This window comes from Chiloscyllium punctatum, chromosome 26 (genome assembly GCF_047496795.1).
Source record: "Chiloscyllium punctatum isolate Juve2018m chromosome 26, sChiPun1.3, whole genome shotgun sequence".
In the NCBI taxonomy this organism is placed as follows: Eukaryota; Metazoa; Chordata; class Chondrichthyes; order Orectolobiformes; family Hemiscylliidae; genus Chiloscyllium; species Chiloscyllium punctatum.
This window is the reverse complement of record NC_092764.1, coordinates 62,165,757-62,192,885: the sequence shown is the minus strand read 5'-3', so window position 1 is coordinate 62,192,885 and position 27,129 is coordinate 62,165,757. Positions and strand designations below refer to the sequence as shown.

Sequence of the window (27,129 nt, the reverse complement as noted above, 5' to 3'; positions counted from 1 at the left end):
GTGAATCATAAAAGGCTGGTGTTCAGGAACAGGAAATCATCAGGAGGACAAATGGACAATGGCATTTATTGCAAGAGGAGTCCAGTGTAAAAGTATTAAAGTGTGAAACCAGTGAATCCACATCTGGAGCCTGAAGTACTGCCGACAGTTTTACTCTCATGTCTTAGAAAGGATCTGATTCCATTTGAAGCAATTCAGAGCAGATTCAGCACTGATTCCTGCGATGAAGGGAATGTCTTATGGGGAAAGATTGGACAGATTGGGCTTATATTCATTGAAATTGAGATGAGTGAGCAGGAATCTAATTGAAAAGGATAAAGTCCTGAGGGGGCTTGATATAGTGAATAAATAAAGGATGGTTTACTTTCTGGGAAAATTTAAAACCAGGGCCACAGATTAAAAATACATGGTCTTTGACTTAAAAGAAAAACAGGGAGAAATATTTTCTCTGACATGATTGTAAGTAAGTTGAATCCTGTTCCACAAACAAGCGAGGAGACAGTTATTGACAATGTGTAAGACTGTGTTAGCATCTTTATTAACAAAAAGAGGAGACAGAGTTATTGACAATTTGTAAGACTGTGTTAGCATCTTTATTAACAAAAAGAGGAGACAGAGTTATTGATGATGTTTAAGATTGTGTGAGCTTCTTTATTATCAAAGTAGTCAAAGGTAATGGAGTAAATAGGAAAGGAGAACTGAAAACATGATCAGATCAGCAATTATCTCAACAAATTGTTGAATAGGCTTGTTGGGCTGAATGGCCTACTCTTTCCCCTTATTTGTTTGATCCTATGTCTCCATGGTCACATGTATGAGGTATTTTATGTTGACCAATAATAAGCAGACATTAACCATTCTATAATGAATGTTGTTATGCTGTTGTATTGCTCTTATTGGCATCTGGGATCCAACCAACTGACATTTCTCTGCACCGAACTTCCTCTGTCATCTGTCCATCCATTCCACCAACCAGACTATGTCCGTTTTAAATTCTCTACTATCCTCCTCACTTATGGCTCACCACACTTTCACGTTTTGTATCAGTTACAAACCTTTGAAACTGTGCCCTGAACACACAGGTTTGGTCATTGATATACATTGAGCCTAGAGTGCCAACACACCCCTGACAATTCTCAACAATAGGACACTCCAACCTTTCTATTCACTGAACCGCTCCTGTTTCCTCTCATTCAGCTGATTCCATAGCACATTGCTATTCCACAAAATGACAACTTTGCTTACAAGTCTATGTGCAGCATTGTATCACATGATTTCTGGAAGTCCATGTAAACCACACAAACCACATTGTGTTCATCAAACTTCACTCTAATCTCTTCAAAACCTTCAAGTTATTAAGTCCAGTTTTCCCTTAAGAAATCCATTTTGCTTTTCTTCAAATGAGGCATATTTGTCCATGTCAAAAAGTGTGGTGTTAGAAAAGCACAGTCGGTCAGGCAGCATCTGAGGATCAGGAGAGTTGACATTTTGAGCATAAGCTCTTCATCAGGAACTGCCTGATCTCCAGCATCACTTTCTCCGTATTTGTCCATGTGACTATTAATTTGAGCTCATATTATCATTTCTCAAAGATATTCCACCACTAAAGTTAAACTAACTGGTTTGTAGTTGCTGATTAACCTAAGAACATTAATAGGTATTCATAAACAAATAAAAACTATAAGCTAGGTTTCAAGCCAATCATTGCAATCATTAACATTCTTAAAAATTATCAAATAAGACAATGTTTTATCATAGCAATTCCAATTGATAAACTCATCAGTGACAATTGATCTAATAACAATTAGATGATCAAGGCAGTAAATCACACTAAAACTTCCGAATAAAAATGTCACAAGGTTTTCGCAGGACATTGGTCCCTAGTTACAGTGAGAGAGGAAGAAACATGATTAAAAATTAAATACAAATCAAATCAAAGCAAGATGTAAATGTTCAAAATGATCACATTCTGTGATTCAACATCATAAAGATCAACTTTCTCAGAAATAGATTTTGGATATGAACGATCATTTTAAAGGACATTCTCTTTATGTATGTTTGTTATTTTGCATTAAAATATTTGTGAAACTCTAACAGAAAATGATATCTGGTGGGTTCTGAACTTATCAAAAAAGAAGCTGTGATCCTAAATCGACTCTGCAGCACAAAACAGGCCATTCAGCCCAATGGGGCTGTGTCACTGATTATGCTGCACATGAGCCTCCCTCATTTCATCTTTCTCTCACTGGTTTGGGGTATGGCTCCAACATTCTTGGACAATGCCTGACAGCTTCTGTATCAGGCTCAGCTGAAACAGCCTGAATACTGTTTGGAATCAATTGGTGGGAAATCTGTGCACATGGAAGGGGAGACTCTCTTTGATCTTTGGTCTTTCCAGTGCACGGCTTCAGGGGTGCACCAGGAATTCAGGTACAGAGGCCACATCCCTTTCTATCTGTGATGGAAAGTTATGGGGCCCTCGCAGAATTCCCTGAATACGTCCCTGATGTGCTGCTCTGTGCTGGGAAATTTGCTCTATGCTGGGAAATCTGCTGGGAAATGAGAGATGAAAGTTTAACATTGTGAGTCAGAAACAGATGGCAGCACATTACAACTGTCTTCATCAGTTGGTTGTAGTTTTACTTGTCTCGCTGACCGTGCTACTGGGTGATCGTGTTAACATGCAGTACCACAGGAATATGAAAAACCCTGCAAGCAAAACAAACTATTTCAGGAATTTGTTTCGGTGTTTACATCAAGTATGTTAAACATTAATAAATATATTTTAAGATTATTCATTAAAGAACTAGATATTTAATTGTGAGATGGCCAACATTAGTTTGATGATCCAGAACAAGGCATATTGATCCTTGAATGAATGTAAATTGGTAGATTATTTTTAGTGTTTATGTAATTGATTTATTATTCTCCATATCAAGAATGGTGGTCTGATGAATTTCTCCCTCCTCTCTATCAATGACATGGTACAAAGAAAATTAGAACAGCAGTAGACATTCGGCCCATCAAACCTGTTCCATCATTCATTCTGACCATGACTGATTGTCCAACTCAATGCTCTATTCCTGCTTTCCCCCCACATCCTCTGTTCACTCGAGTCCCAAGTGCTATATCCAACTCCTTCTTGAAATTAGACGATGTTTTGGCCTCGACTGCTTTCTGTGATTCTGAATCCCACAGCCTCAGCTCTCTCTGGGTGAAGTTATTTCTCCTCATCTCAGTCCGAAATGGTTTCCCCTGTATCATTAGACTGTGATTCCTGGTTCTGGACTCCCCCACCATTGGGAACATCCTTCCTGCATCAATCTGTCAAGTCCGATTAGAATTCTATAACATTTCTTAATCGTCCTGACTGGCCCAGGCTTGGCCAGTTTTACACTCTCCTGGCGCAGGATCACAAGACTTCAACTTAATGTCCATCACTAGGAGAGTTTGAGCACTTGATAAGTAGGGAAATGATCAATGGTCCAATGTTCATAATAGACAGAGGTGAACCCCTTCCTAAAAACACTCAGGAAAGTTCAATCACAGGGGTGATCACTCAGAGAAAAGTCATCCCTGCAGGTAGAATGGACAGAATCTACAAGGATCTGCTCCTCCAATCATCTCCAATCAGCAGTGACAGTGGCATAGAAACAGCCTCTGATTGTCGGAACTTAGAGAAGGTGAGTGGCAGCAATGAGCAAAGCTTTTGAGATGGAGAAAGTAGGGGCCCTGATGTTGGAGATGTCGAGGCTACAGACTATAGGAGGGACAAGAGACAGGGTGAGAGTGGAGCCCTGGAGCAAGGTTGCTAGATGGGGGAGGGGTGGGGAGTGTGCTGTGAGGCTGGGGAGGGAGAAGTGAGGACAGCTGCAGGGAGTGAGACCTGGGGACAGAAAGTTGCAAATGGGAGAAAAATGCTGTAACCATGGGAGAAGGTGTGCAAAGGGGGAGAGAGACTGCAAAGAGAGAATTCACTGCAAAGGATAGAAGAATCTACACAGGGGAGAGACTTTCACAAAGGGGAGAGAGTGGCTGTAATCGGGAGCAAACAGAAAGCTGAATGAGGTCAGGAGCTGCAAATAGGGGAAAGAGGTGATGAATGCTAGTGAAATGAAGCCTCTGTTAATTGTGTAATTCAATATTAGAACACAGAACATAGAACACTACAGCACAGTACAGGCCCTTCAGCCCACGATGTTGTGCCGAGCATTTATCTTAACCTAAGATCAACCCAACCTCCACACCCCTCAGTTTACTGCCATCCATGTGCTTGTCCAACAGTCGCTTAAACATCCCTAATGTCTCTGACTCTACTACCACCACTGGCAGTGCATTCCACGCACCCACCACTGTCTGTACAAAAAAAACCTCCCTCTGATATCTCACCCTTCTTCCAATCACCTGACATTTATGACCCTTCATGACAGCCATTACTGCCCCAGGGAAAGGTCTCTAACTATCTACTCTATCTATGTCTCCCATTCCCTTGTATACCTCTATCAAGTCACCTCTCTCTCTTACTCTCTCCAGTGTGAAAAGCCCAAGCTCACTCAACCTCTCTTTATAAAACAAGCCCTCCAATCCAGGCAGCATCCTGGTAAATCTCCTCTGCACCCTCTCTAAAGCATCTACATCCTTCCCCTAATGAGGCGACCAGAACGGGACACAATATTCCAAGTGTGGTCGAGTCAGGGTTCTGTAGAGCTGCAGCAAAACCTCCTCACTCTTAAACTCAATCCTCCTGTTAATGAAAGCCAAAACACCATATGCCTTCTTAACAACCCAATCAACTTGGTGGCCACTTGAGGGATCTATGTCCATGGACACCAAAGATCCTGCAGTTCCTCCACACCACCAAGAATCCTGTATTTAATCCTTTTTCATCATTCAAATTCTACCTTCCTAAGTAAATCATTCATATTTATCCAGGTTGAACTCCATCTGCCACTTCTCAGCCCAGCACTGCATCCTGTCAATGTCTTGTTGTAGCCCACAACAGCCCTCGTCACTATCTACGACACCACTGACCTTTGTGTCATTGGCAAACTTACTAACCCATCCTTCCACTTCTTCATCCCAGTCATTTATAAAATCCACAAAGGGCAGAAGCCCTGGGGACCCCACTGATCACAGACCTCCAGGCGGAATACTTTCCATCCACTACCACTCGCTGTCTTCTATGGGCCAGCCAACTCTGTATCCAGACAGCCAAATTTCCCTGTAATTTTCTGAATAAGCCCACCCTAGGGAACCTTATCAAATGCTTTACTGAAATCCATATGCACCACATCCACTGCCTGACCTTTGTCAACGTGTCTGGTCACATCCTCAAAGAGGTCAGTCAGGCTTGTGAGGCATGACCTACCTGACTCTGACAAAGCCATGCTGACTATCTTTAATCAAATGATGTTTTTCCAGATAGTCTTAAATCTTATCTCTTAGAATCTTTTCCAATACCTTGCTTGTAACAGATGTAAGACTGATTGGTCTGTAATTCCCAGAGGTTTCCCTATTCCCTTTCTTGAACAAAGGAACACCATTTGCCTCTCACCAATCAGCCGATATTACTCCCATGGAGAGTGAGGTTGCAAAGATCATCACTAGAGGCACAGCAATCTCATTGCTCACTTCCTGGTCCAGTCCTGGGGAATTACATATCTTGATGCTTCCCAGAATTTCCAGCACATCCATTTCCTCAATATCAATCAGTGCAAGCCTTTTAATCTGATCCATGGGGTCTTCACTATCAACAAGGAGTCTCCCTCGTGAGTAGTGAAGCAAAAACCTCATTTAGGGCCTCCCCTACCTCTTCAGACTCCAGGCAAAGTTCCCCTCCACTGTCCCTGATCATCCTCTCTCTGATCATTCTCTTATTCCTCACGCACATACAGAACGCCTTTGGGTTTTCCCTCATCCTGCCCGCCTAGGCTTGGAGATAATCCTTGGCTACAGGATTACCGGTTAGTGAGGAAAGAATTCAAAAATGGATTGAAGATTGCCAGGAGGGAAATATTGATCAGCTGTATTTCACAAAGATTTGCTTTTATATGTTATCCTATCACGTATTACTTCAACTCATCTCACATGCAGTGAATTATCCGAGGTGCAGTGACCGTGTTTGAGACAATCATGCTCCCACTTAGCAGAGACCTCGCCAGTCCACAGCAAACATGTTTAAGGTGATGGATGTTTGATTAGAGTATGTGCCAGTATGTTTTTTTCAAAAACCATTTGTTGCTTGCTAAATTACTCTGACTAACTTAAATGGAAATGCAGTCTCCAAAATCCAAAATCCCAAATAAAATCTTAAGAGAAGCCCTCAAAACATAATATTATTTTGACCTAAAATCTCATCAATGTGAACAGTCCCGGTAATAGTCTGACTGACCTTGGAGAGGGTTGAGGATGCAGAACAGGTACATTGCAGTTACACTCTGAGGTCCATATGAGAAGAAAGCTATGCCATAGGTAATGCCCAGTAGACAGGTCAAGCCGAATACAGTGATTACACTCTTTCTATCTCTCCCTTTCAATCTGAACGCCTTCACACCCACAATTAGCAGCACGATTGAGTTACTCAGGAACACAAGTGCAAAATATGCAATATTTGTAACATAATGCACTGTCCGGTTTTCTATCCAACACCTGTTGAGAGGACAGAAAAATATTTTAATTAAGATCCCAAAAATCATCCCAAGAAGAGTTTTGTGCAGAATGAGGTGATGGTGTAATATTCATCCAAATGGGGAGGTGCCCATTTCAGTTGGTCAATCCTGCTGCCACAGAGAGGGGGGTGGATGGGTCAGCTCGCTCAGTTGGCTGGCTGGCTTGTTGACGATGTGAAATGACAATAACAGCATGGGTTCAGTTCCTGCTCTGGCTCTGGTTACTATGAAAGTCTCTCCTTCTGGATACGCAACAACGCAGAGTGGCTGGGCAGAGGCTGAAAGCCAAGTTCAGTACCCATAAGGATGGCCTCAATTGGGACCTTGAGTTCATGTCACACTACAGGTGACCCCACTTCACTATATACACTCACTATCTCTCTCTCTCACACACTCCGCAGTCCCTCTGTCATGCACACGCTCTCTCTCAGAGACACACACATACAATCCCCACACTCACACTAACGCACACACCCTCTCACAGACTTATACTCCATCACACTCATGCACAGACTACCAAGGACGCACACGCACAAACGCGCACTCACGCTCATGCTCTCAGATGCACACAATGACATTTTCTCCTGCACCCCAACCCCTCCCCCCAATACACACATACACACACACACACACACACAAATACTCTCTCTCTCTCTCCCTCACATGCACGCACATACACATATGAGTCTCTGGAGTGAATTTGCATTTGCAGAATTGTAAAAGCAGCTCCATTCTATTTTGTACAAAAAGCACACAATCTGCAGGCAGTCAATCATGTAACATTTCATAAATTCCTACTTTGAAAATAGAACTAGTCTGGCTTAAGATTGGGATACAGACAGATACTAACTTCACACCTTTAATACATTGTCTGAGCTGAGATGTCACCATTTCTTTATTCAACCTTCAGTTATCTTGAAATTTGACTTGAGAAATGTTCTGGGATTTACATATTATTGAAACGAAACCTGCAACCCATTCTAAAAGATGAAAGTTAACAGCAATTCAGGTTTGTTCACTATAAAATTCCAGTTGCATGACACTGTGAGCTGTTGCGATAAATTCTGTGTCTTATGATCCTAATTAGAGAGCAACTCTGTGGTAACTTTGTCTTCACATTGAGAAACAACCTTTTCGCTCTGATTGTATCTCTTTGTATTCTATTTTAGCAGCTAGTGGTTAAGGTGTTCATTGAACATTTCTGTTTGCAGACTTTTCACAAAATCATTAACTAATTCAACAATTTGAGGATGTTTTATACTGAATAATTGAGTCTGATAATGTGTGAATTTACCATGAGTGTTAAATAAGTCAGCAATACTCTCAAAGCACGAGCTGTCTGTAAAAGGTATAAAGAAGTGTTTTACCAAGTAATATAAGGCTTATTGAGATTATATTAGATTTCCTGCAGTGTGGAAACAGGACCTTTGGCCCAACAAGTCCACACCGACCCTCTGGAGGATAACCCACCCGACTCTCTCCCCTATATTTACCCCTGACTAATCCACCTAACACTACGAGCAATTTAGCATGGTCAATTCACCTAACCTGCACATCTTTGGACTGTGGGAAGAAACCGGAGCAGCCGGGGGAAACTCACACAGATACAGGGAGAACGTGCAAACTCCACACAGACAGTTGCCTGAGGCGGGAATTGAACCTGGGTCCCTGGTGCTGTGAGGCAGCAGTGCTAACCACTGAGCCACTATGCTGCCTCATATTGGATCACAAGCTGTATTTACAATTCCATTCAAGCAGTCCCTGTTATACAGAAGTTGAGAAGGATTTTGGGTAATCCAAGATGGAGGACGGGAAAAATTTCTGCCTGTAACAGGGTGCTCCTTTTTTGAGGTATTTTAGGTGTTGGAGGTGATTTTGTCAAGTTCCAGGAACAGCAATTACTGTTTTATATGCTGTTGCATTGTTTTGCAACTTTGGAGAAAAAAAAGTCAAAACAGCAGCAGTTTTATAAGGGAGAGGAACAGACAAAGGAAGCACAAGGTGAGGTCAATGCAGGGGTGAGAGGGGGTGAGAGAGGAAGAAACCCACACTGACCCAGCAGTGAACCTGCACAGTTACTGCCTTTGCTGTAGGTACAGGGAATGCTGGATCACTAAAGAAATTGTGGGCGACACGGTGGCATAGTGGTTAGCATTGCTGCCTCAGAGCCCCAGGTTCAAATCCCGCCTCAGGCAGACTCTCTGTGTGGAGTTTGCACATTCTCCCCATGTCTGCGTTTCCTCCCAAAATCCAAAAATGTGAAGGTTAGGGGAATTGGCCAGGCTAAATTGCCTGCAGTGTTAGGTGAAGGGGTAAATGTAGGGGAATGGGTCTGGGTGGGTGGTGCTTCGGCGGATTGGTGTGGACTTGTTGGGCCGAATGGCCTGTTTCCACACTGTAAGTAATCTAAATGGAGGGTTTGGTTAAGAAAAAGAAGGAAGTATATCTAAGGTATAGACAGGATAGATCGAGTGAATCCCTAGAAGTTTATAAAGGTTGTTGGTGTATCCTTAAGAGGGATATCAGGAGGGCAAAAAGGGGACATGAGATAGCTTTGGCAAATAGAGTTGAAGAAAACCCAAAGGGTTAATACAAATACATTAAGGACAAAAGGGTAATTAGGGAGAGTATAGGGCCCCTCAAAGATCAGCAAGGCAGCCTTTGTGTGGAGCTGCAGGAGATGGGGTGATTGCTGGGCCTCTTACTGAGCTATTTGGATCATCCAATAGCCACAGGTGATGGGTCAGAAGACTGGAGGTTGGCAAACGTGGTGCCACTGTTGAAGAAAGATGGTAAGGACAAGTCAGAGAATTCTCGATCAGGGAGCCTGACATTAGTGGTAGGCAAGTTGTTGGAGGGAATCCTGAGGGACAGGATATACATGTATTTGGAAAGGCAAGGACTGATTAGGGATAATCAACATGGCTTTGTGCATGGGACATCATGTCTCACAAACTTGATTGAGTTTTTTGAAGAAGTAACAAAGAGGATTGATGAGGGCAGAGTGGTAGATGTGATCTATATGGACTTCAGTAAGGCATTCGACAAGGTTCCCCATGGGACACTGGTTAGTAAGATTAGATTTCACAAAATACAGGGAGAACTAGCCATTTGAATACAGAACTAGCTCAAAGGTAGAAGACAGAGGGTGGTGTGGAGGGTTGTTTTTCAGACTGGAGGCCTGTGACCAGTGGAGTGCCACAAGGATTGGTGCTGGGTCCCCTGCTTTTCATCATTTATATAAATGATTTGGATGTGAGCATAAGAGGCACAGTTAGTAAGTTTGCAGCTGACACCAAAATTGGAGGTGCAGTAGATAGCAAAGAACGTTACCTCAGATTACAATGGGATCTTGATCAGTCAATGGGATGAGAAGTGGCAGATGGAGTTTAATTTAGATAAATGTGAGGTGCTGCATTTTGGGGAAGCAAATCTTAGCAGGGCTTATATACTTAATGGTAAGGTCCTAGGGAGAGTTGCTGAACAAAGAGACCTTGGAGTGCAGGTTCACAGCTCCTTGAAAGTGGAGTCACATTTAGATAGGATAATGAAGAATTCGTTTGGTATGCTTTCCTTTATTGGTCAGAGTATTGAGTACAGGAGTTGGAAGGTCATGTTGTGATTGTATAGGACATTGGTTAGGCCACGTTTGGAATATCACGTGCAATTCTGGTCTCCTTTCTATCGGAAAGAAGTTATGAAAATTGAAAGGGTTCAGAAAAGATTTACAAATATGTTGCCAGTGTTGGAAGGTTTGAGCTATAAGGGGATGTTGGATAGGCTAGATCTGTTCTCCCTGGTGAGTCGGAAGGTGAGGGGTGACCTTATAGAGGTTTATAAAATCATAAGGGCCACAGATAGGATAAATAGACAGTCTCTTCCCTGGGGTGGGGGAGTCCAGAACTAGAGGGCATAGCTTTAGGGTGAGAGGGGAAAGATATAAAAGAGATCGAAGGGGCAATGTTTTCACGCAGAGGGTGGTATGTGTATGGAATGAGCTGCCAGAGGAAGTGGTGGAGGCTGATACAATTGCAACATTAAAAGGCATCTGGATGGGTATATGAATAGGAAGGGTTTGGAGGGATATATGCCAGGTGCTGGCAGGTGGGACTAGATTGGGTTGGGATATCTGGTTGGCATGGACGGGTTGAACCGAAGGGTCTGTTTCCGTGCTGTACATCTCTATGACTCTAAATGACAGTTGATTATCAAAGATGTTCAAAGATCGAATGTGACATTTTGCTGGCTGCTGTTTCATCATCAGAAGTGACTGGTTTATATGAAACAGTGTAATGTTTCAGGGTAAAATAGTGCACAGAGGAATGTTGCATGTGCATTAACCATTTGTGGTGATTATCTCTGGCCTCGAGTCTCCTTTCAAACATTCCGTGTTGACAAATGAGGATTCTCCAGCTCGAGTTCTTCATGGATTAAAATATTCAGTGAGGAAATCCACATCTCAGTGCTTTTTAATTGCTCTAAAAATAGTGTTAAAAGTCAGGATCTAAAATAAAGTGATTTCAATAAATGAAATGAATTCAACACCTCCCAAGGCATCCTGGGAAAATGAAGACTGAAGGAATGAGAAAGAACGCTCTAGACAACAATTTGCAATCTTTTATTTACACTTTTAAACAGGATTGCTAACTCTCCAATGTATTTTTGTAAATAAAACAATCAGTTGGATTTATAAATGGTCTTCAGTTGTTTATATTTTTCAGCAAAGCTGCTTCCCAAGAGACAAGTCAATGAAGAGGACAAAAAGCCAAAAGAGAGATTCAGAGGGATGATTAAAAGTTTGGATATCGAGGTCGTTTTTAGTGTTTGGTGGAAAAAGGGGAAGTGAATTGGAGAGTCTTCAGGAGGCAATGCCAGAGAATGATGAGGCAAAAGGAGTGAGGAATGGTCGTTCTAGAGAGTTGTAGAGAGCGAAGTATTTCCAATGATATAGGGAGGGGAAAGGTCATGGAGCTTTTAAAGCAAGGATCAGAATCATAAATTGGAGAAGGAGGAAGGTCAGGAGTTTGTGTAGATCAGTGAGGACAAAGGAAAGTGGATAATTAGGACTTGGTGCAGAAGAAGAAATGACTGCAGAGTTTGTGATGAGCTGAAGGACACAGAGATGGAGAAAGATTACTGGAATAGTCGAGGCTGGAGACGACAAAGATCCTACATTGGTTGTTAGCATAATTCTTTGCACACTGGATTATTTAGTATATGCTGTCCAATTGCAGAAGCACATCTAATGTTGGACACTATGTTGTGAGTATGGGCTAATGATGTGTTCCTGAACCTATCGGCCCTGTTTATTGCAGACAGAAAGAACATGTACACCCACTGCCCATTTCAACTCAACAAAATGGATGACTGCCATTCTTTGGTTCATTTCTCAGGGCAATGCCTTGACTAACGAGAGTCAACCATGCCTGGATTAACATTTAACCGAGGCTTCGCATGAACCATGCTCACATAAGAATCAGGAAAAGAATGGACCAATCAGTCCCTCAAACTGGCTGTGCCACTCAATAAGACCATGGATAGACTGATTGTTAACATCAAATTGCCATTCCTGCTTCCTGCTTATAATCTTTCATTGCTTCCTCAGCAACAATATTGCCTTAACAATATTCAAGGACAATGCTTCCACCATTACTTTTGGGAGAGAATTGCAAAGTCTCACAACCCTCTGAAGGAAAAAAAACCGGCCTGTTTTAAATGGGTGCATCTGATTTTATAAATAGTGATCCCTGGTTCTAGATTCCCCATGAGAGGAAATATCCTCTTGTTATGAACTAGGCCAGACCACTCAACACATTCTTAAGCAGGCAGCCCAGACCATAACTTTGCAATTTGTTTTAAGTGCACAGTGAAAATCACCCAGATTAAGTAAGCAAGTTTGAGTACCAAGTTTAAAAGAGACAAAACATTTATTCACAAAATTACACAATGAAACAGAATAAAGAACCCCTACAGAACTCAATCTACCCAAACTAGACTTAATTATGCTGTTCTGAATATACACAACAGTCCCAAAAAGCAAATTCCTTTTAAACACCAGTATAAATGGAACACATGCTTACAGGTTGAAGTTAGAAGGAGAGAGAGAGTTTCCACACAGCTCACTGTTGAACTCCCAACCAGTTCTGGACTGAATTAAACTGCTCAGCTCAGCTAGAGAGCTGACCACTCCCCTTTCATTATACAGGTCACTTCTAAAACATGACCACTTTTGGCCTGAAGTCTCATCTGTTTACATACAAACAACAAGCCTCTCAAAATCCTTTCCATCTCTGTACCAGACCAGTCTGATCAGAGCCCAGCCTGGTGTATTACCCCTCAGAATAATATCAAGGACAGAGTGTCCTTGAGCCAAGGAACAGCTTTTAGGAAAAAACAGCTTTGTGACACTCTGTGCATGTACCCTGTCAAGACCCCTCAGGAACTTATATATATCAACCAAGTCATTTCTTACTGTTCGAAACGCCAGTTGATTTTTTAAAAACGTGCATCATTGGCTGGGCCAGCAGTTATTGCCCATCCCTAGCTGCCAAAAGGGATGTTAGAGTCAACTGCCTTGTTCTGGATCTGGAGTCGCACGAAGGACAGACCAGGTAAGGTTGGCAGTTTCTTTCTCTGAAGGGCCTTAGTGAAGCAGATGGAGTTTTCCCACCAATTGACAATGATTTCATGGTCATTATTCCAGAATTTTTTTTATTGAACTCCAATTCTTCCATCTGCCAGGGCAGGAATCAAACCCTGGTCCCCAGAACATGACCTGGGTCTCTGGATTCACACCTAACACCACAAGGCCATCACCTCCCCTATCCAACCTTTCCTCACAAAGCAATCCTCTCATTCCACATATTAGTCCCAGTAAATCCTCTCTGAACTGCCTCCAATATATTGACATTGTTTTTGAAATAAGCTGACCAATACAGGAATTTTGGAAATTTAAGATAAAATGGATTAATCATTTCATTAGCCACTTCTTTTCCGACCCTGGGATGGAGTCCATCAGGACCCGAACACCTGTCAGCCTCCAGGTCCATCAATTTATTCAGGACCACTTCTCCAGTGACTGTGATTTTCTTCAATTTCTCCCTTCGTTCATCATTAACTTCTCCATGGTAATGCCTCTGACAATCAGAGTTTACCTGCTCACCAATGACAACTCTTCTCTCTTAAAGTATAAATGTTGTTGCCCCATCAAATCGGTATTCTTGCAAATTGTCCTGATGATTATAAGACAGAAAGCTTTGACAAGATGCATCTTTCTTCCGCAATACAAAAAGATAAACTGTTTCCAGAGGTAAAAGGGTCAATACCTGGGAAGCGATGGGGAAAGAGTAGGAGAGTAAGGATGACTGGACAATTTTACCAAAGGAGCTGGCACAAACTTGATCGGCCAAATGGTCTCTTTCTCGATTGCATTATTTTATTTACCAGTAACTTCTTATAAGTTAAATTATTAAAACTTACATGCTAGAAGGGGCATGATCGCCATTGAGAAGAATTGAGTACTGGCCATAATTATCTGTGCGTACTCCAATGATGATTAAAAGCACACCAGCTGGGAGGCCTGGGAATACAAATGAGTACAGTTACAGAGATTACTGACATTATTCTGTGGTTGTTAATAGACAACATTTATTAATAATTCCGACTACAGTGAGAATTACACTCCAAACCAATTTAATATTATCAATCAGGCTCACAGTGAGAGTTAGCTTCACGTGATAGAAGCTATATCTATTCGCACACAGGACTCTATCCTTTGGAGGAAGAAGATATTTGCCCATACATTGTATATTCTTTATTGAGGAAAGGGTTATGGAATCAGTCAATCCGTGCTGCTTTATCCATGACAATGCCTTGACGACACAATTTGGAGGGACCAGTGTTGGACTGAGGTGGACAAATTTAAAAATCACATGACACCAGGTTATAGTCCGACAGCTTTACTTGGAGCCACGAGGTTTTGAAGCACTGTTTCTTCATCAGGTGGTTGATGACCTGATGGAGAAGCAGCAGTCCGAAAGCTAGCGCCTCCAAATAAACCCGTTGGACTATAACCTGGTGTTGTGTGATGTTTAACCTTGACTACACAAAGTATGCTTGCCTGGCCAAGTTTAAGCATCTAACTAAGACTAACAGCTTTGAGTTACTGCTGCATCTATATCCCAAACACGGTCCGATCAGTACCCTCGTCTTACACTATATGGGTTGATGGTCCCTTTTCAACATTATTTCCTTGCACCCCAGTCTTGATGACTCAAGAGGAAAATGATTCAAGTTGTGTTTATTTTAAGCAATATTTTAGAAGTAACCTTGCATAGCAAGAGTTCAAACTGCTCTTGGAGACCTGTTTCCTTGTTTCAATTTGTTTTATTTGGCTTGAAATGAAAACTCTTGGTTATATTTGTCAAATCCACAGAGAATATAAACTGAGACAGTTTATGACAAGCTGCTGAATTCATTCAGAGCCCCTGCTGTGTCGCTGGTATATAAGAATTTCACTCCCCCGAGATTCCAGTATACAGGAGTGTCAGATACACAAACAGGTCACTGACGTTAAGACTCAGACTTCAGATGTTGGCAGGCTGCTATGGGGTGCTGCGCTGGGAATGTTGAATACAGTTGGCAGGGTTTCTACCCAGCATGGAGCTGTCCCCCTGACTCTGACTGTTTTTCTGCTGAGTAATGTGAGTACAGTCAGAAATGAGCTACCTGCTCTGTTATGGGGAGTGGTGACGGATTGGAAAGTGAAAGTTGCTGTCAGAATCCTTCACTTCCTGCTACAGCAACACGAAGGTGGCAGCTTTTGGAAGAAAACTTGTTCTTTGGTTTAAAATACCGGCCTGTGTGTATGGTCATGCTTGGCACATATTAACATGTGTCTCTCAGTGATGACTCTGGGGGACCTCACCCTTGAACCTTTCAGCACTGAATTTAGATTCCTAAGACCCAGCTTTCAATCAGAGACACAGTTCATTGCTGGAGGAATCTCTCTAATTAATCAAGAGAAACCCTCTATCCATGAATTCCACTCTCACAAGAGGGGATGGTGTCTTTGATTGGTGCTGTCTCAGGATTACATTTCAAGGATGTTTCATGCTGTATTCATTCCCAGCTGGAAGTAAACCTGGACTATCAAACATCACTCCCATTCTGTTTTCTGTCTGGGTTTGAATCTGTTCACTTATCAATTACAATTCCTACTTTCACCAAGTTTGATCCAGAAATTTGACAGAGATTTTCTCCTGTTATCTGACAGAGACAGCCAGAACCCTTAAAGAATAGCTGTTTTATACTTCAGCCCCTTTTCTTGTAACAATGAAATAAAAGTTGTTACTACATGAGTGAGAATCAGACAATGCACTTACAAATAACTCAGTGACAGAATACTTCACACTCACCCCAACCGAGAAGGCAGAGTTTCAGCATGTAAAACCGAATGTAAATGTTGAAGACTTTGATCAGCATAAGGTACAGGTGAAATGCTTCAATTCCCATCCATGTAAAACTGCAAAGCAGTGAGTAATGCAGCAGGGCAGCAATGGCTTTACACAGCTCATCAGTGCTCTTGGAACTGAACACTGTGCTGGTTAAGAAGCTCACATTGAGAAGAAACAAGGCAACAGAGAGATTCACGTGGATCTGGATGGAAGCTTCCTTTTGTCTTTTTCTAAATGAAGGGAAAAGAAACAGCAGAAGGTTACCTCAGAGTGCAATGGGATCTTTATCAGGTGGGCCAATGGGTTGAGGAATGGCAGATGGAGTTTAATTTAGAAAAATGTGAGGTGTTGCATTTTGGAAAGGCAAATCAAGGCAGGACTTCCCCTTAATAGTAAGGTCCTGGGGAGTGTTGCTGAACAAAGAGACCTTGGAGTGCAGGTTCATAGCTCCTCGAATGTGGAGTTGTAGGTAGTCAGGATAGTGAAGAAGGTGTTTGGTATGCTTTCCTCTGTTGGTCAGAGCATTGAGTATAGAAGTTTGAAGGTCACGTTGGTTTGGTACATGACATTGGTTTGGTAATTTTTGGAATATTTTGTGCAATTCTGGTCTCCCATTTATTGGAAGGATGTTGTGAATCTTGAAAGCGTTCAGAAAAAAATGACAAGGATTTGCCAGGGTTGGAGGGTTTGAGCTGTAGATAGAGGTTGAACAGGATGGGGCTGTTTTCCATGGACCATTGGAGGCTGAGGGGTGACCTTGTAGAGGGGCATGAATAGGAAAAATAGACAAGGCCTTTTCCCTGGGGTGGGGAAGTTCAGAACGAGAAGGCATACCTTTAGGGTAAGAGGGGAAAGGTTTAAAAGGAACCTAAGGAATAACGTTTGCATGCAGAGGGTGATGCGTGTATGGAATGAGCTGCCAGAGGAAGTGGTGGAGGCTGATACAATTACAACATTTAAAAGGCTTCTGGATGGGTATATGATTAGGAAGGGTTTGGAGGGATATGGGCCAGATGCTGGTAAATGGGACTCGGTCAGATTGGGATGTCTGGTCAGCACGGATGAGTTGGACTGAAGGTCTCTAACCGTGCTGTATATCTCAATGACTCCATTTGGGAATAAAACAGCAAGTTGATAAACATTGACTTTGAAGATTTCCTGCATCTGGAGATGCCTGAGGCAGGTGAAGCATGTGCCTATGGTTGTTTCTATAACTCCCATCTCCTGGAGCAAGTGGATAATCTGAAGGCACAGCTCGAGGGGCACCTCTCTACAGCAAGAACCCCTAATCAGGAAACTCTCCCTCTCTGACCACCTGCTAAAGGTGTGCTGGAAGGAATTGTAGCTCGATAATCAATCTGGCCTCAGTCTGGATGCACCCTCTATGGTCCTCAAGTCCTGGAGTGGGACTTGAACCCAGAGCTGCTAACTCAGAGGTAGTGACACTGCTCACTGCAGATACAAACTTTGACCATGACATACTGAGGTACAATCTGAAAGTAAAGTGAATCATTACTCAGCTACAATACTCTTAGAATTAATGTCAAACACTAAAACAGAAGTAAGCTTTGTTTAATGAACTTGCTGTTGTGAATTACTCATAAGCTCGATCTTCAAGGAGACATTTGTGATATATTGTGATTGTACAGTGAGATCATTGAGAATGGCTTCTTCTCCATGAAATTTAATCTTTGATGATTAATGTTCCTACCTGAGAATAAAGTGGATGATTAAAGTAATTGCTGTGAAAATGCCAGAAACACCACAACCAATCTGGGTGATGTATGTTAGCGATCTCAATGTCTTCTCATCCAAGTGTTGGTTCCCATCGATTTGCTTTATAACAGAAAACGAGACCATTGACATGAGGATTGGGTAATGTTTTCTTCAACTGAGTGACACACCCTACTTTCACTGCACTTTCCCTCACCTCTGGGTTGGGGTCCCCCTGTGATATCTACTCATCTCCTGTTGAGAAGCCACACAAACATCTGATCTAAGGCCAGGTCAGTCTGAAAGCAGCCACAAAAATGTGCACTCTGAACAATTCTCTTTTCTACTCTGAGCTACTGGGCCTCCACACAATCCCCAGAACGACAAGCTCCACATCAGATACTCAGCACCTGGAGAGGAATGAAACTCCCAGCCCTAATGTTGACAATCCTAATGGGATAGACAGTGAAGATGGTGTTGGGGCGGTGGGAGATGACAAATGGGTTAGATACTCAGAAACAATTCACTTCCCAAGAGCCATAAACCTTTAGAAAAAAATCACCAACACACACTGGGAGTGAGAGATTTACTGCAACCAATCCTTCGGGAGCTGGATGAGTTTTGGTGAGTGGGAGACATCTTGATCTGCCCAAGGTGAGTGGATTAACAGTGATTGTGACATCAGTTGTCATTGTCTCATGGACCTATCAGGGTCAGTGTGACACTTCCCAAAGCTCCTCCCTCAAATTTGGATTCTCCCTCAGATTTAATTTCTCTTGCCTCCCTGTAAAGATGGGATAACTCTGAAAGAAAGGAATGGGGGGAAGTGGGTTTGAAGCTGAGTAGCTTGCTGCCTGTTGGGATGGGATTGTCTTAATAAAACAATTGGCTTTTCTAATCTGTTTTTGCATCTTTATGTATTTTGTATTTTTATTGCTGCTAAAATTTGTTGATCGCAGCCAAAGTGAAATAGGCCAAAAGATACAAAATATTGCATTACATTGACCCTACCAGCAAGACAGCAAAGAAAGTCAGGTGATTGCATCGACAGATGACTTCATTGACTGTGTTTTGTGTTGTGCAGCCGGAATCGTTCCAGTGACCCTCAGCTGGGTTCCCTGCAATAGAAAGGGGCAGCACTGAGAACTCAATCCTTGGGTCAAGGATAACTGAAATCTTTGATAACATGACCGTTTTCCTTACCATTTTGTTGTAACTCCCAAAAGACACATTTTGGAATGGCCTTTACCTAATATGAAGAAAATGATCAATAAATCTTTGCCACCCTTAACATGAATATTTCCTGTTAATCAATTGAATAATGAAAAGTGAAAAATGTCCTTACCGGTGATGATTTGTTAAATACAATTATCACAGGGTCTGTCAGATTATCAAGCGCTTTATTCCCCACTTGAATTCCAACCACACGATTTAGAACAGTTTGATTTTTAACCTGCAAAGATATACATATAGGTTACAGAAGAATTTCTGATTAAAATCAAATGAAGGAAAGGAATGAACAGCAGCCTAATTTCTGGGTGAAGACAGACTCCACTCACTATAGTCAAACGTACAAAGTGTGTTGACGTGGAGTGTTTGGATCGAGGTCTTACCCTTGTGTTCTCAGTCATCCCACCTTGTGTGATGGACTGGGATCAATGGTTCTCATCTCCACCCAGCTCTCACTGCTGGCTCGAAGGGTCATACCCTGTCTGAGTTGAGGGACAAACCGTAATGGAAGGAGAAATGATGAACATTGAGGTGTATTCATTGACAAAGAAAACAGCCAGGGCAGAAAGATTCCAAAGGATTCAAATAACCAGAATGTTCTGGACCAAGTGCATGCTCCGATCCTTCCCTTAAAAGGTTTGACCGGAAGAGAAAGTCAGAAAGCTGTCTGCTGGAATGGAAGAAAAATGCTCAATGTTGGTGACACCGGTCCCCCCAATGACGAGGGGCCCCTGTACCAGCCAGACTCGACTTGATCTACTGGTCCCAGGGTGAGGTCCTGATGAATACAATGCCAGTGACACCCTCCATTGGTGGGATAGACCTAAATGAACAGGGAGCCTGAGGTGTCAGCTTCATGGTGAAGAAAACGTACTGTCATTAAACATTCAATCCATTCAATCGGCCATTCTGAACATATCATGTCCATGTGTAACCCTGTCCAAGACCAGCAGCATATAACTCTCAGCAGTGTTCATGCTTCACTCCACAGGGATCAGTGCTAGAACAGCAGCTACTCACAATGTTTATGAAAGATTTCGATCAGGAAGTCAGTGTCATATCTCCATGTTTGCAGATGAGATGAAGCTGGGTGGGAGGGTGAGCTCTGTGGAGGATGCAGTGATGCTTCAATATGATTTGGACATGCTGAGTGAGTGGGCTAATGCACGGCAGATGAAGTATAATGTGATTAGTTTACAAAAATAGGAAGGCAGATTATGATCTGAATAATGATCGATTTCCAAAGGGGAGGCGTAACAAGATCGGTGTGTCCTCATAATGCAATTGCTGAAAGTGAGCATGCAGGGGCAGGAAGCAGTGAGGAAGGTCAATGGCATGTTGTCCTTCATAGTGAGAGGGTTCGAGTACAGGAGCGGGAGTGTCCTGCTGTAATTATACACGGCCTTGGTGAGACCACACTTGGAGTATTGTGTCCAGTTTTGGTTTCCTTATCTGAGAAAGGATGTTCTGGATATTGAGGGAGTTCAATGAAGGTTCAGTGACCTAATTCCTGAGACTGCAGAACTGACATTTGAAGAATGTCTGAACCAATCCAGTCTTTGTTCACTGGAGATTAGAAGAATTGGGCAGAATCTCATAGAAACCTATCCAATTCTAACAGGAGTCGACAGGGTAACTGCAAGAAAGATGTTCCCAGTGACTGGGGAGTCCTGAACCAGGGATCACAGATTGTGAATATGGGGTCAGTCATTTAGCACTGAGATGGGGAAAATGTTCTGCACTCAGTGAGTGGTGAGCCTGTGGAACTCTTTACCACAGACAGTGGTTGAAGCCATTTCATTGAATGTTTTCAAACTGAAGTTAGATATAGTTCTTAGTGCTAAAGGAATCAAAGGGTACAGGGAGAAAGCAGGAACAAGGGACTGAGTTAGATGGTAGATAAGGATCGAAGGACTGAATCGTCTCGTTCTGCTCCTATTTTCTGTGCTTCCATCCTGCCCCAGCATAAAAACACAGTGAGCAGGAAATAGAGGCATTTTTGGTGGCAATCTGAAGTGTTGCAAATTCAGTTAAATGGGATGTTATGATAATTGCAATGGGTGACTTATACAATTAAATTGGTGAAGGAATATCGGGACATGTGTCGATCAATATGACCTCGAATCCAGAAGACCATTATAGATAGGAGCAGACATTAGGCCGTTCAGCCCATCAAATCTGCCCTGCCATTTAATCATGGCTGATGAGTTTCACAACTCCATTCTCTTGCTTTCTTCCCATAATGCAATGGAGTGGCTGAAGGACCTGAACTTCAGGGAATTTATATTTGCCAGGAATTGGTGTTGGAGAGACTGTTAGGTCTGAAGGTTGATAAGTCCCTGGGGCCTGATGGTCTACATCCCAGGGTACTGAAGGAGGTGGCTCAGGAAATCGTGGATGCGTTGGTGATTATTTTCCAGAGTTCGATAGATTCGAGTTCAGTTCCTGAGGATTGGAGGGTGGCTAATGTTATACCACTTTTCAAGAAAGGTGGGAGAGAGAAAGCAGGAAATTATAGACCAGTTAGTCTGACCTCAGTGGTGGGAAAGATGCCGGAGTCTATTATAAAGGACAAAATTACGACACATCTGGATAGTAATAACAGGATAGGACAGAGTCAGCATGGATTTATGAAGGGGAAGTCATGCTTGACTAATCTTCTTGAATTTTATGAGGCTGTAACTCTGAAGATGGATGAGGGAGATCCAGTAGATATAGTGTACCTAGACTTTCAGAAAGCTTTTGATAAAGTCCCACATAGAAGGTTAGTGAGCAAAATTAGGGCGCATGGTATTGGGGGCAAAGTACTAGATTGGATTGAAAATTGGTTGGCTGATAGGAAACAAAGGGTAGTGATAAATGGCTCCATTTCGGAATGGCAGGCAGTGACCAGTGGGGTACCGCAGGGATCCGTGGTGGGACCACAGCTTTTTACAATATATATTAATGATATAGAAGATGATATTAGTAATAACATTAGCAAATTTGCTGATGATACAAAGCTGGGTGGCAGGGTGAAATGTGATGAGGATGTTAGGAGATTACAGGGTGACCTGGACAAGTTAGGTGAGTGGGCAGATGCATGGCAGATGCAGTTTAATGTGGATAAATATATGGTTATCCACTTTGGTGGCAAGAACAGGAAGGCAGGTTACTACCTCAATGGAATCAATTTAGGTAAATGGGCAGTACAGAGAGATCTGGGTGTTCTTGTATTTCAGTCAATGATGGCAAACATGCAGGTACAGCAGGTAGTAAAGAAGGCTAATAGCATGCTGGCCTTCATAACAAGAGGAATTGAGTATAGAAGCAAAGAGGTGCTTCTGCAGCTGTACAGGACCCTGGTGAGACCACACCTGGTGTCCTGTATGCAATTCTGGTCACCAAATTTGAGGAAAGACATTCTGGCTATTGAGGGAGTGCAGCGTAGGTTCACAAGGTCAATTCCTGGAATGGCGGGATTACCTTACACTGAAAGACTGAAGCGACTGGGCTTGTATACCCTTGAGTTTAGAAGACTGAGAGGGGATCTGATTGAGACATATAAGATTATGAAAGGATTGGACACTCTGGCAGCAGGAAACATGTTTCCGCTGATGGGTGAATGCTGAACCAGAGGACACAGCTTAAAAATACGGGGTAGACCATTTAGGACAGAGATGAGGAGAAACTTCTTCACCCAGAGAGTGGTGGCTGTGTGGAATGCTCTGCCCCAGAGGGCAGTGGAGGCCCAGTCTCTGGATTCATTGAAGAAAGAGTTGGATAGAGCTCTCAAAGATAGTGGAATCAAGGGTTATGAAGATAAGGCAGGAAGAGGATACTGATTAGGAATGATCAGCCATGATCATATTGAATGGCGGTGCAGACCTGAAGGGCTGAATGGCCTACTCTTGCACCTATTGTCTATTGTCTATTGTCTATTGTCTATAACCCTTGATCCCCTTGATACTCAAGAACCTTTCAACCTCAATCTTAAATATACACAATGATCCGGCCTCCACAACCTTCTGTGGCAATGAATTCCATAGATTCTCCATTCTCTGGTTGAAGAAGTTTCTCCTTATCTCCGTACTATAAGATCTTCCCTTTATTCTAAGGCTATGCCCCCAGGTCCTAGTCTCTCTTACCATCTTCTCAACACCTACTCTGTCCAGGCCATTCAGTATTCTGTGTGCTTCAATGAGATCCCCCCCCTCATCCTTCTAAACTCCATCGAGGAAAGACCCAGATAAAATGGAAAAGGAGAGAGACTGTCACAGTTTGATCAAGAAAATGATGTGATAATAGAAAACACAACCATAGTGAAGCAATCACAATGAAATTACAGACTTGAGAAGTTGAAGCAATGTGTTTAGAAATTATGTGCCGTTGAAATAATATTTTTGAAAAGTATAAATGATATTTATGTGTGTCCCAGCATGGAGAGACATTCCGAAAATCCCAGTTAAGTAAATGGTGTCTGACCATTTAGACCATCGCACATTGAAGGATGAAAACATGTGACAGGCATTCACTCTGAAAGGAAAACTCGATTGGAACGTTTCAGGATTGAGGAATCAGACCAAACCGAGAGCTCAGGAGAAGGAATAGGAAATAAGTGGAAAATAAACATGAAAGAGAGTAAGCAGCTGCTGCAAAGGAAATATGACCAACACAGAAAAGAAAGCAAGACCTGAACTGGATGAGAGATGAGAACCCAGCAAGGATGGCAGAAAGGGGAGAAACCAAAGAGAGTACGATGGAATTGAAAAGAAAACCCTCTGCATGGAGGCAAAGATGTGTGGGGAAATGTTGGAGCTGGAAAGAAACCACAAAATGAGAGTTAGGCACGAGACATTGTTCACAGATAGAAAGGGATAACAACAAACAATGGAAGACAAAGCTGGTCAAATATTGTTTGAAAGTGATGCAGTAGCAAGACAATCATGCAAATTGAGGAATATAAATCCAGAGGAAAATGCTGGACAAAACATTGGCATCAGAGATTATAGAACGCTTTCAAATTGATGAGTACAGGAAAAAACTTCAAGTATAGATGAAATAAGAACATACCATTCAAAAGCCCCGAGAGAAATAGAATTAAAAGGGATAACAGGAGGTTGGAATTAAATATAGACCAAAGAACACGTTCTAAGTTGGTTGAAGTGTTCATTGTTCATGAACCAAGCAGCCTCAAGGACTGGAGTACAATCATTTTAGAATGATAATTTTTAAGTCATCTTATTAAAGACATTTCAAAAATCATAATAAAAAGGTATAATAGCCCCATTTGAAGCAGCCATTGGAGAAACACAGTCATGTTTTAGCCCTGGAATAGGAAGAAGGCATGGAATATTTAACCTCAGGACAATCTCTGATATATACAAGCACTGCATCGTTTTTATCACCAAAAATTAATTGGTGTGTTGCTGAAATGTATCATTGAGAGTAAGGAAAAGTGATTTATCCAGACTCTGAACGTTAGACTAGAAGAGGGACAATCAGATATATTTCACATTGAAGAGAGGAGCTTAACAATGCAGGATACTGGAGCCAAAACGTTTCAATCAGTTCACAGAACATATATGTAGAAAATTAGGTGTGCTTCCAGGAGTAGAAACTGGAGGTGAGTACATTCGAGATGTGGGAGGTAAGGTTTTCACACAAAGGGTGGTGAGTGTTTGGAACACTCTGCCTGAGGAGGTGGTGGAAGCAGACACAATAACAACATCGAAGATACACCTGTCCCAATACGTGAATAGGAAGGGAATAGAGGGATACTGTTTCTGTAAGTGAAGGCAGTTTTAGTATGGAAGGGCAAAATGTGTCAGCACAGGCTTGGAGGGCTGAAAGGTCTGTTCCTGTGCTGGATTGTTCTTTGTTCTTTCATTCTCTTTGTTCTTTATACATAACGAACTTGGAGTATGCTGACAACACTACTTACAGAATCAGAAGAAGGGAAATATTATAGAACAGGTGAAAAATAGAAGTTTAGAATATGGATTAACCCGGGCTCAAGTCCCACCTGCTCCCGAGGTATGTAATAACATCCCTGAACAGGTTGATTTGAAAATATCTAAGATCGAGAAAACGTCGAGAATATGGATTAAGTACGAACAACAAAAAGTCAAAAACAAGAATAGAATATATTTAATGAAACCAGGGCAATGTCACACTGGAATAAGTGGAAAACTATGTCCATTTCTGCCAAATGACAACCATAGATTACAAATATGATGCTGAAGGTTGAAGGAGGATAGAGATAGGCAGGAGTAATTTTGTGAAGATAAAGTATGACAGAACAATATAAAAGTTCAAACGTAAAGCAAGGAAAAAACTTCAGAAGATGTTCCATTCCATCCACGTTCCCCTTTCTCTCAGAAACCTGGACAATACATTAGGATCTATGGAAGAAAACAGAGGCCTTTGGAATGTATCTAATAAAACACATGCTCAGATTGTCATACAGAAACCACATTGAAAATGGAGAGGGGGTTGACATTTCAAGAGCAAAAAGAACTCTAAAATGTGACACCCAGAAAAGAAAGTGTCAGTATTTCAGTGATTGGATCGGAACTGAAAAACCAGGAAGGTCTCTTCTGAAGGGCAAAGTGGGGGCTGCAGAAAGAGGCATCATCAGTGGTAGACTCAATGAAAGATGTCAGAGAGGGGTTGTAGGTTAGATATAGTGGATATGGGAGGATGGTACAAGTCAGAAGGGTGTTGCATAGTGTGACAGCAGATCTCCTTGCGGGATACAAGCAGTACCATGAGTCCTCTCAAGTTTTGAAAATGTACCAAGGATGTGCACACACACTTCCAACAGGAGCACAGGAGATACCATATTCATTGAAGAGTTTGTGTGCATGTACCTAATGATCACCAGCATCATCGACAGGAGATAGATCATGATGTCAGTCAATGAGTAGCAGCGATTTGACACCAGTGCTGCCACTTTGGAGTTCCATCATCCAGCCGACCCCATGGTTCACCCTGAACACAACATTAAGATCATCACCTGTGCTACTTCGAGTCTTCTGAGTTAATTGTAGGATTGCTGTATTCTTTCTGGCTGATGCTACAATTTTGTGCATTTGGGAATCTTTCCATTCTTGTTAATAGATACAAGGAGTGGTTCAGGGAGTGGTTAAGGAAGTGTACAGGGTCTGATACAGGGAGTAATACAGGGAGTAATACAGGGAGTGGTACAGGGAGTGATACAAGGAGTGATTCAGGGAGTGACACAGGGGGTTGTACAGGGAGTGGTACAAAGAGTGGTACAGGGAGTTGTACAGGGAGTGATCTGGATAGTGCTGAGTTTTTTTGGTGGATTTTGCTGTATTAATTAATTGTCATCAGACACAGTGGGGCCTGGGAAGCTTCATCATGACGGGGAAAATGAACAGAGGCGTAACCATGAGAAAAGGGACAAGGCTTTCAAACAGATACCATGTCAGCTAAGGATGGTTTGGAAGCAATTTCTCCCTGAATTTTAGCGATGAAAACAATTTGTGACTATTTCACTAAAAAGGATTGTGACTGTAATTTACCAACGATTGCAGCTCAACCTCAGAGCTAAGCAGGGACAGCATTAATAATAGCCATCAATTGGACTGTGGCTCTGACTTTCCCTGAGGCTGCAACAGCTTGCAGTTTTCAGTATACTCTGCAAGAGAGAGACTCTCCGTTCAAAGGGAATGAAATTCATCCCGGCCCCTCTTGAAGGTGGAACAAATTGAAGGATTTCTTTGGATTGCAGCCTTTACACAGTGCGGGTTTGTCAATGAGCTGACACACAGTGCCTTGTGTATGATTACAGTTTACGTTTTAACATTTCCCTGAGCTGAAAGTAATTCCATTCCCTCAATGTGGGTCTGCTGTGTGACCACAGGTAACGTATCTTTCAGGTACATGCCCATTATCCTGGCAGCAATTCTGACACATTCATTCTGTGGCAGTCCTCTGTGCCATCTGTGCCCATTATCCTGGCAATGCAAAGATTGGTTAATGATCAGCAGGATGACCCCCTCATGATATGGCCCATGACTCCAGATGGGAACCTTGCACATGTGCACATGACATTT

The 27,129-nt window shown here is 42.3% G+C and overlaps 2 protein-coding genes across 2 annotated transcripts in view; both read right to left on the bottom strand.

Moving 5' to 3' along the window:
- Nucleotides 1-2,196: 2,196 nt before the first annotated feature.
- LOC140453125 (adhesion G-protein coupled receptor G2-like) lies at nucleotides 2,197-16,243 on the bottom strand. Its single transcript, XM_072547535.1, has 4 exons — nucleotides 16,085-16,243; nucleotides 14,148-14,247; nucleotides 6,392-6,648; nucleotides 2,197-2,709 (listed from the first exon to the last, which is right to left on the bottom strand). The coding sequence occupies exons 1-4, from the start codon at nucleotides 16,179-16,181 to the stop codon at nucleotides 2,624-2,626; spliced, it is 540 nt and encodes a 179-aa protein (XP_072403636.1). The 5' UTR covers nucleotides 16,182-16,243; the 3' UTR covers nucleotides 2,197-2,623.
- Nucleotides 16,244-16,938: 695 nt separating this feature from the next.
- Nucleotides 16,939-27,129, bottom strand: part of LOC140496209 (uncharacterized) — a 132,669-nt gene continuing 122,478 nt past the window's right edge. Inside the window, exons 14-18 of the mRNA XM_072595707.1 lie at nucleotides 19,182-19,289; nucleotides 19,040-19,085; nucleotides 18,848-18,954; nucleotides 17,835-17,959; nucleotides 16,939-16,957 (exon numbers count right to left, since the gene is read on the bottom strand). Coding sequence (XP_072451808.1) covers nucleotides 16,939-16,957; nucleotides 17,835-17,959; nucleotides 18,848-18,954; nucleotides 19,040-19,085; nucleotides 19,182-19,289 — 405 coding nt within the window. The remainder of the gene's footprint in view (nucleotides 16,958-17,834; nucleotides 17,960-18,847; nucleotides 18,955-19,039; nucleotides 19,086-19,181; nucleotides 19,290-27,129) is intronic.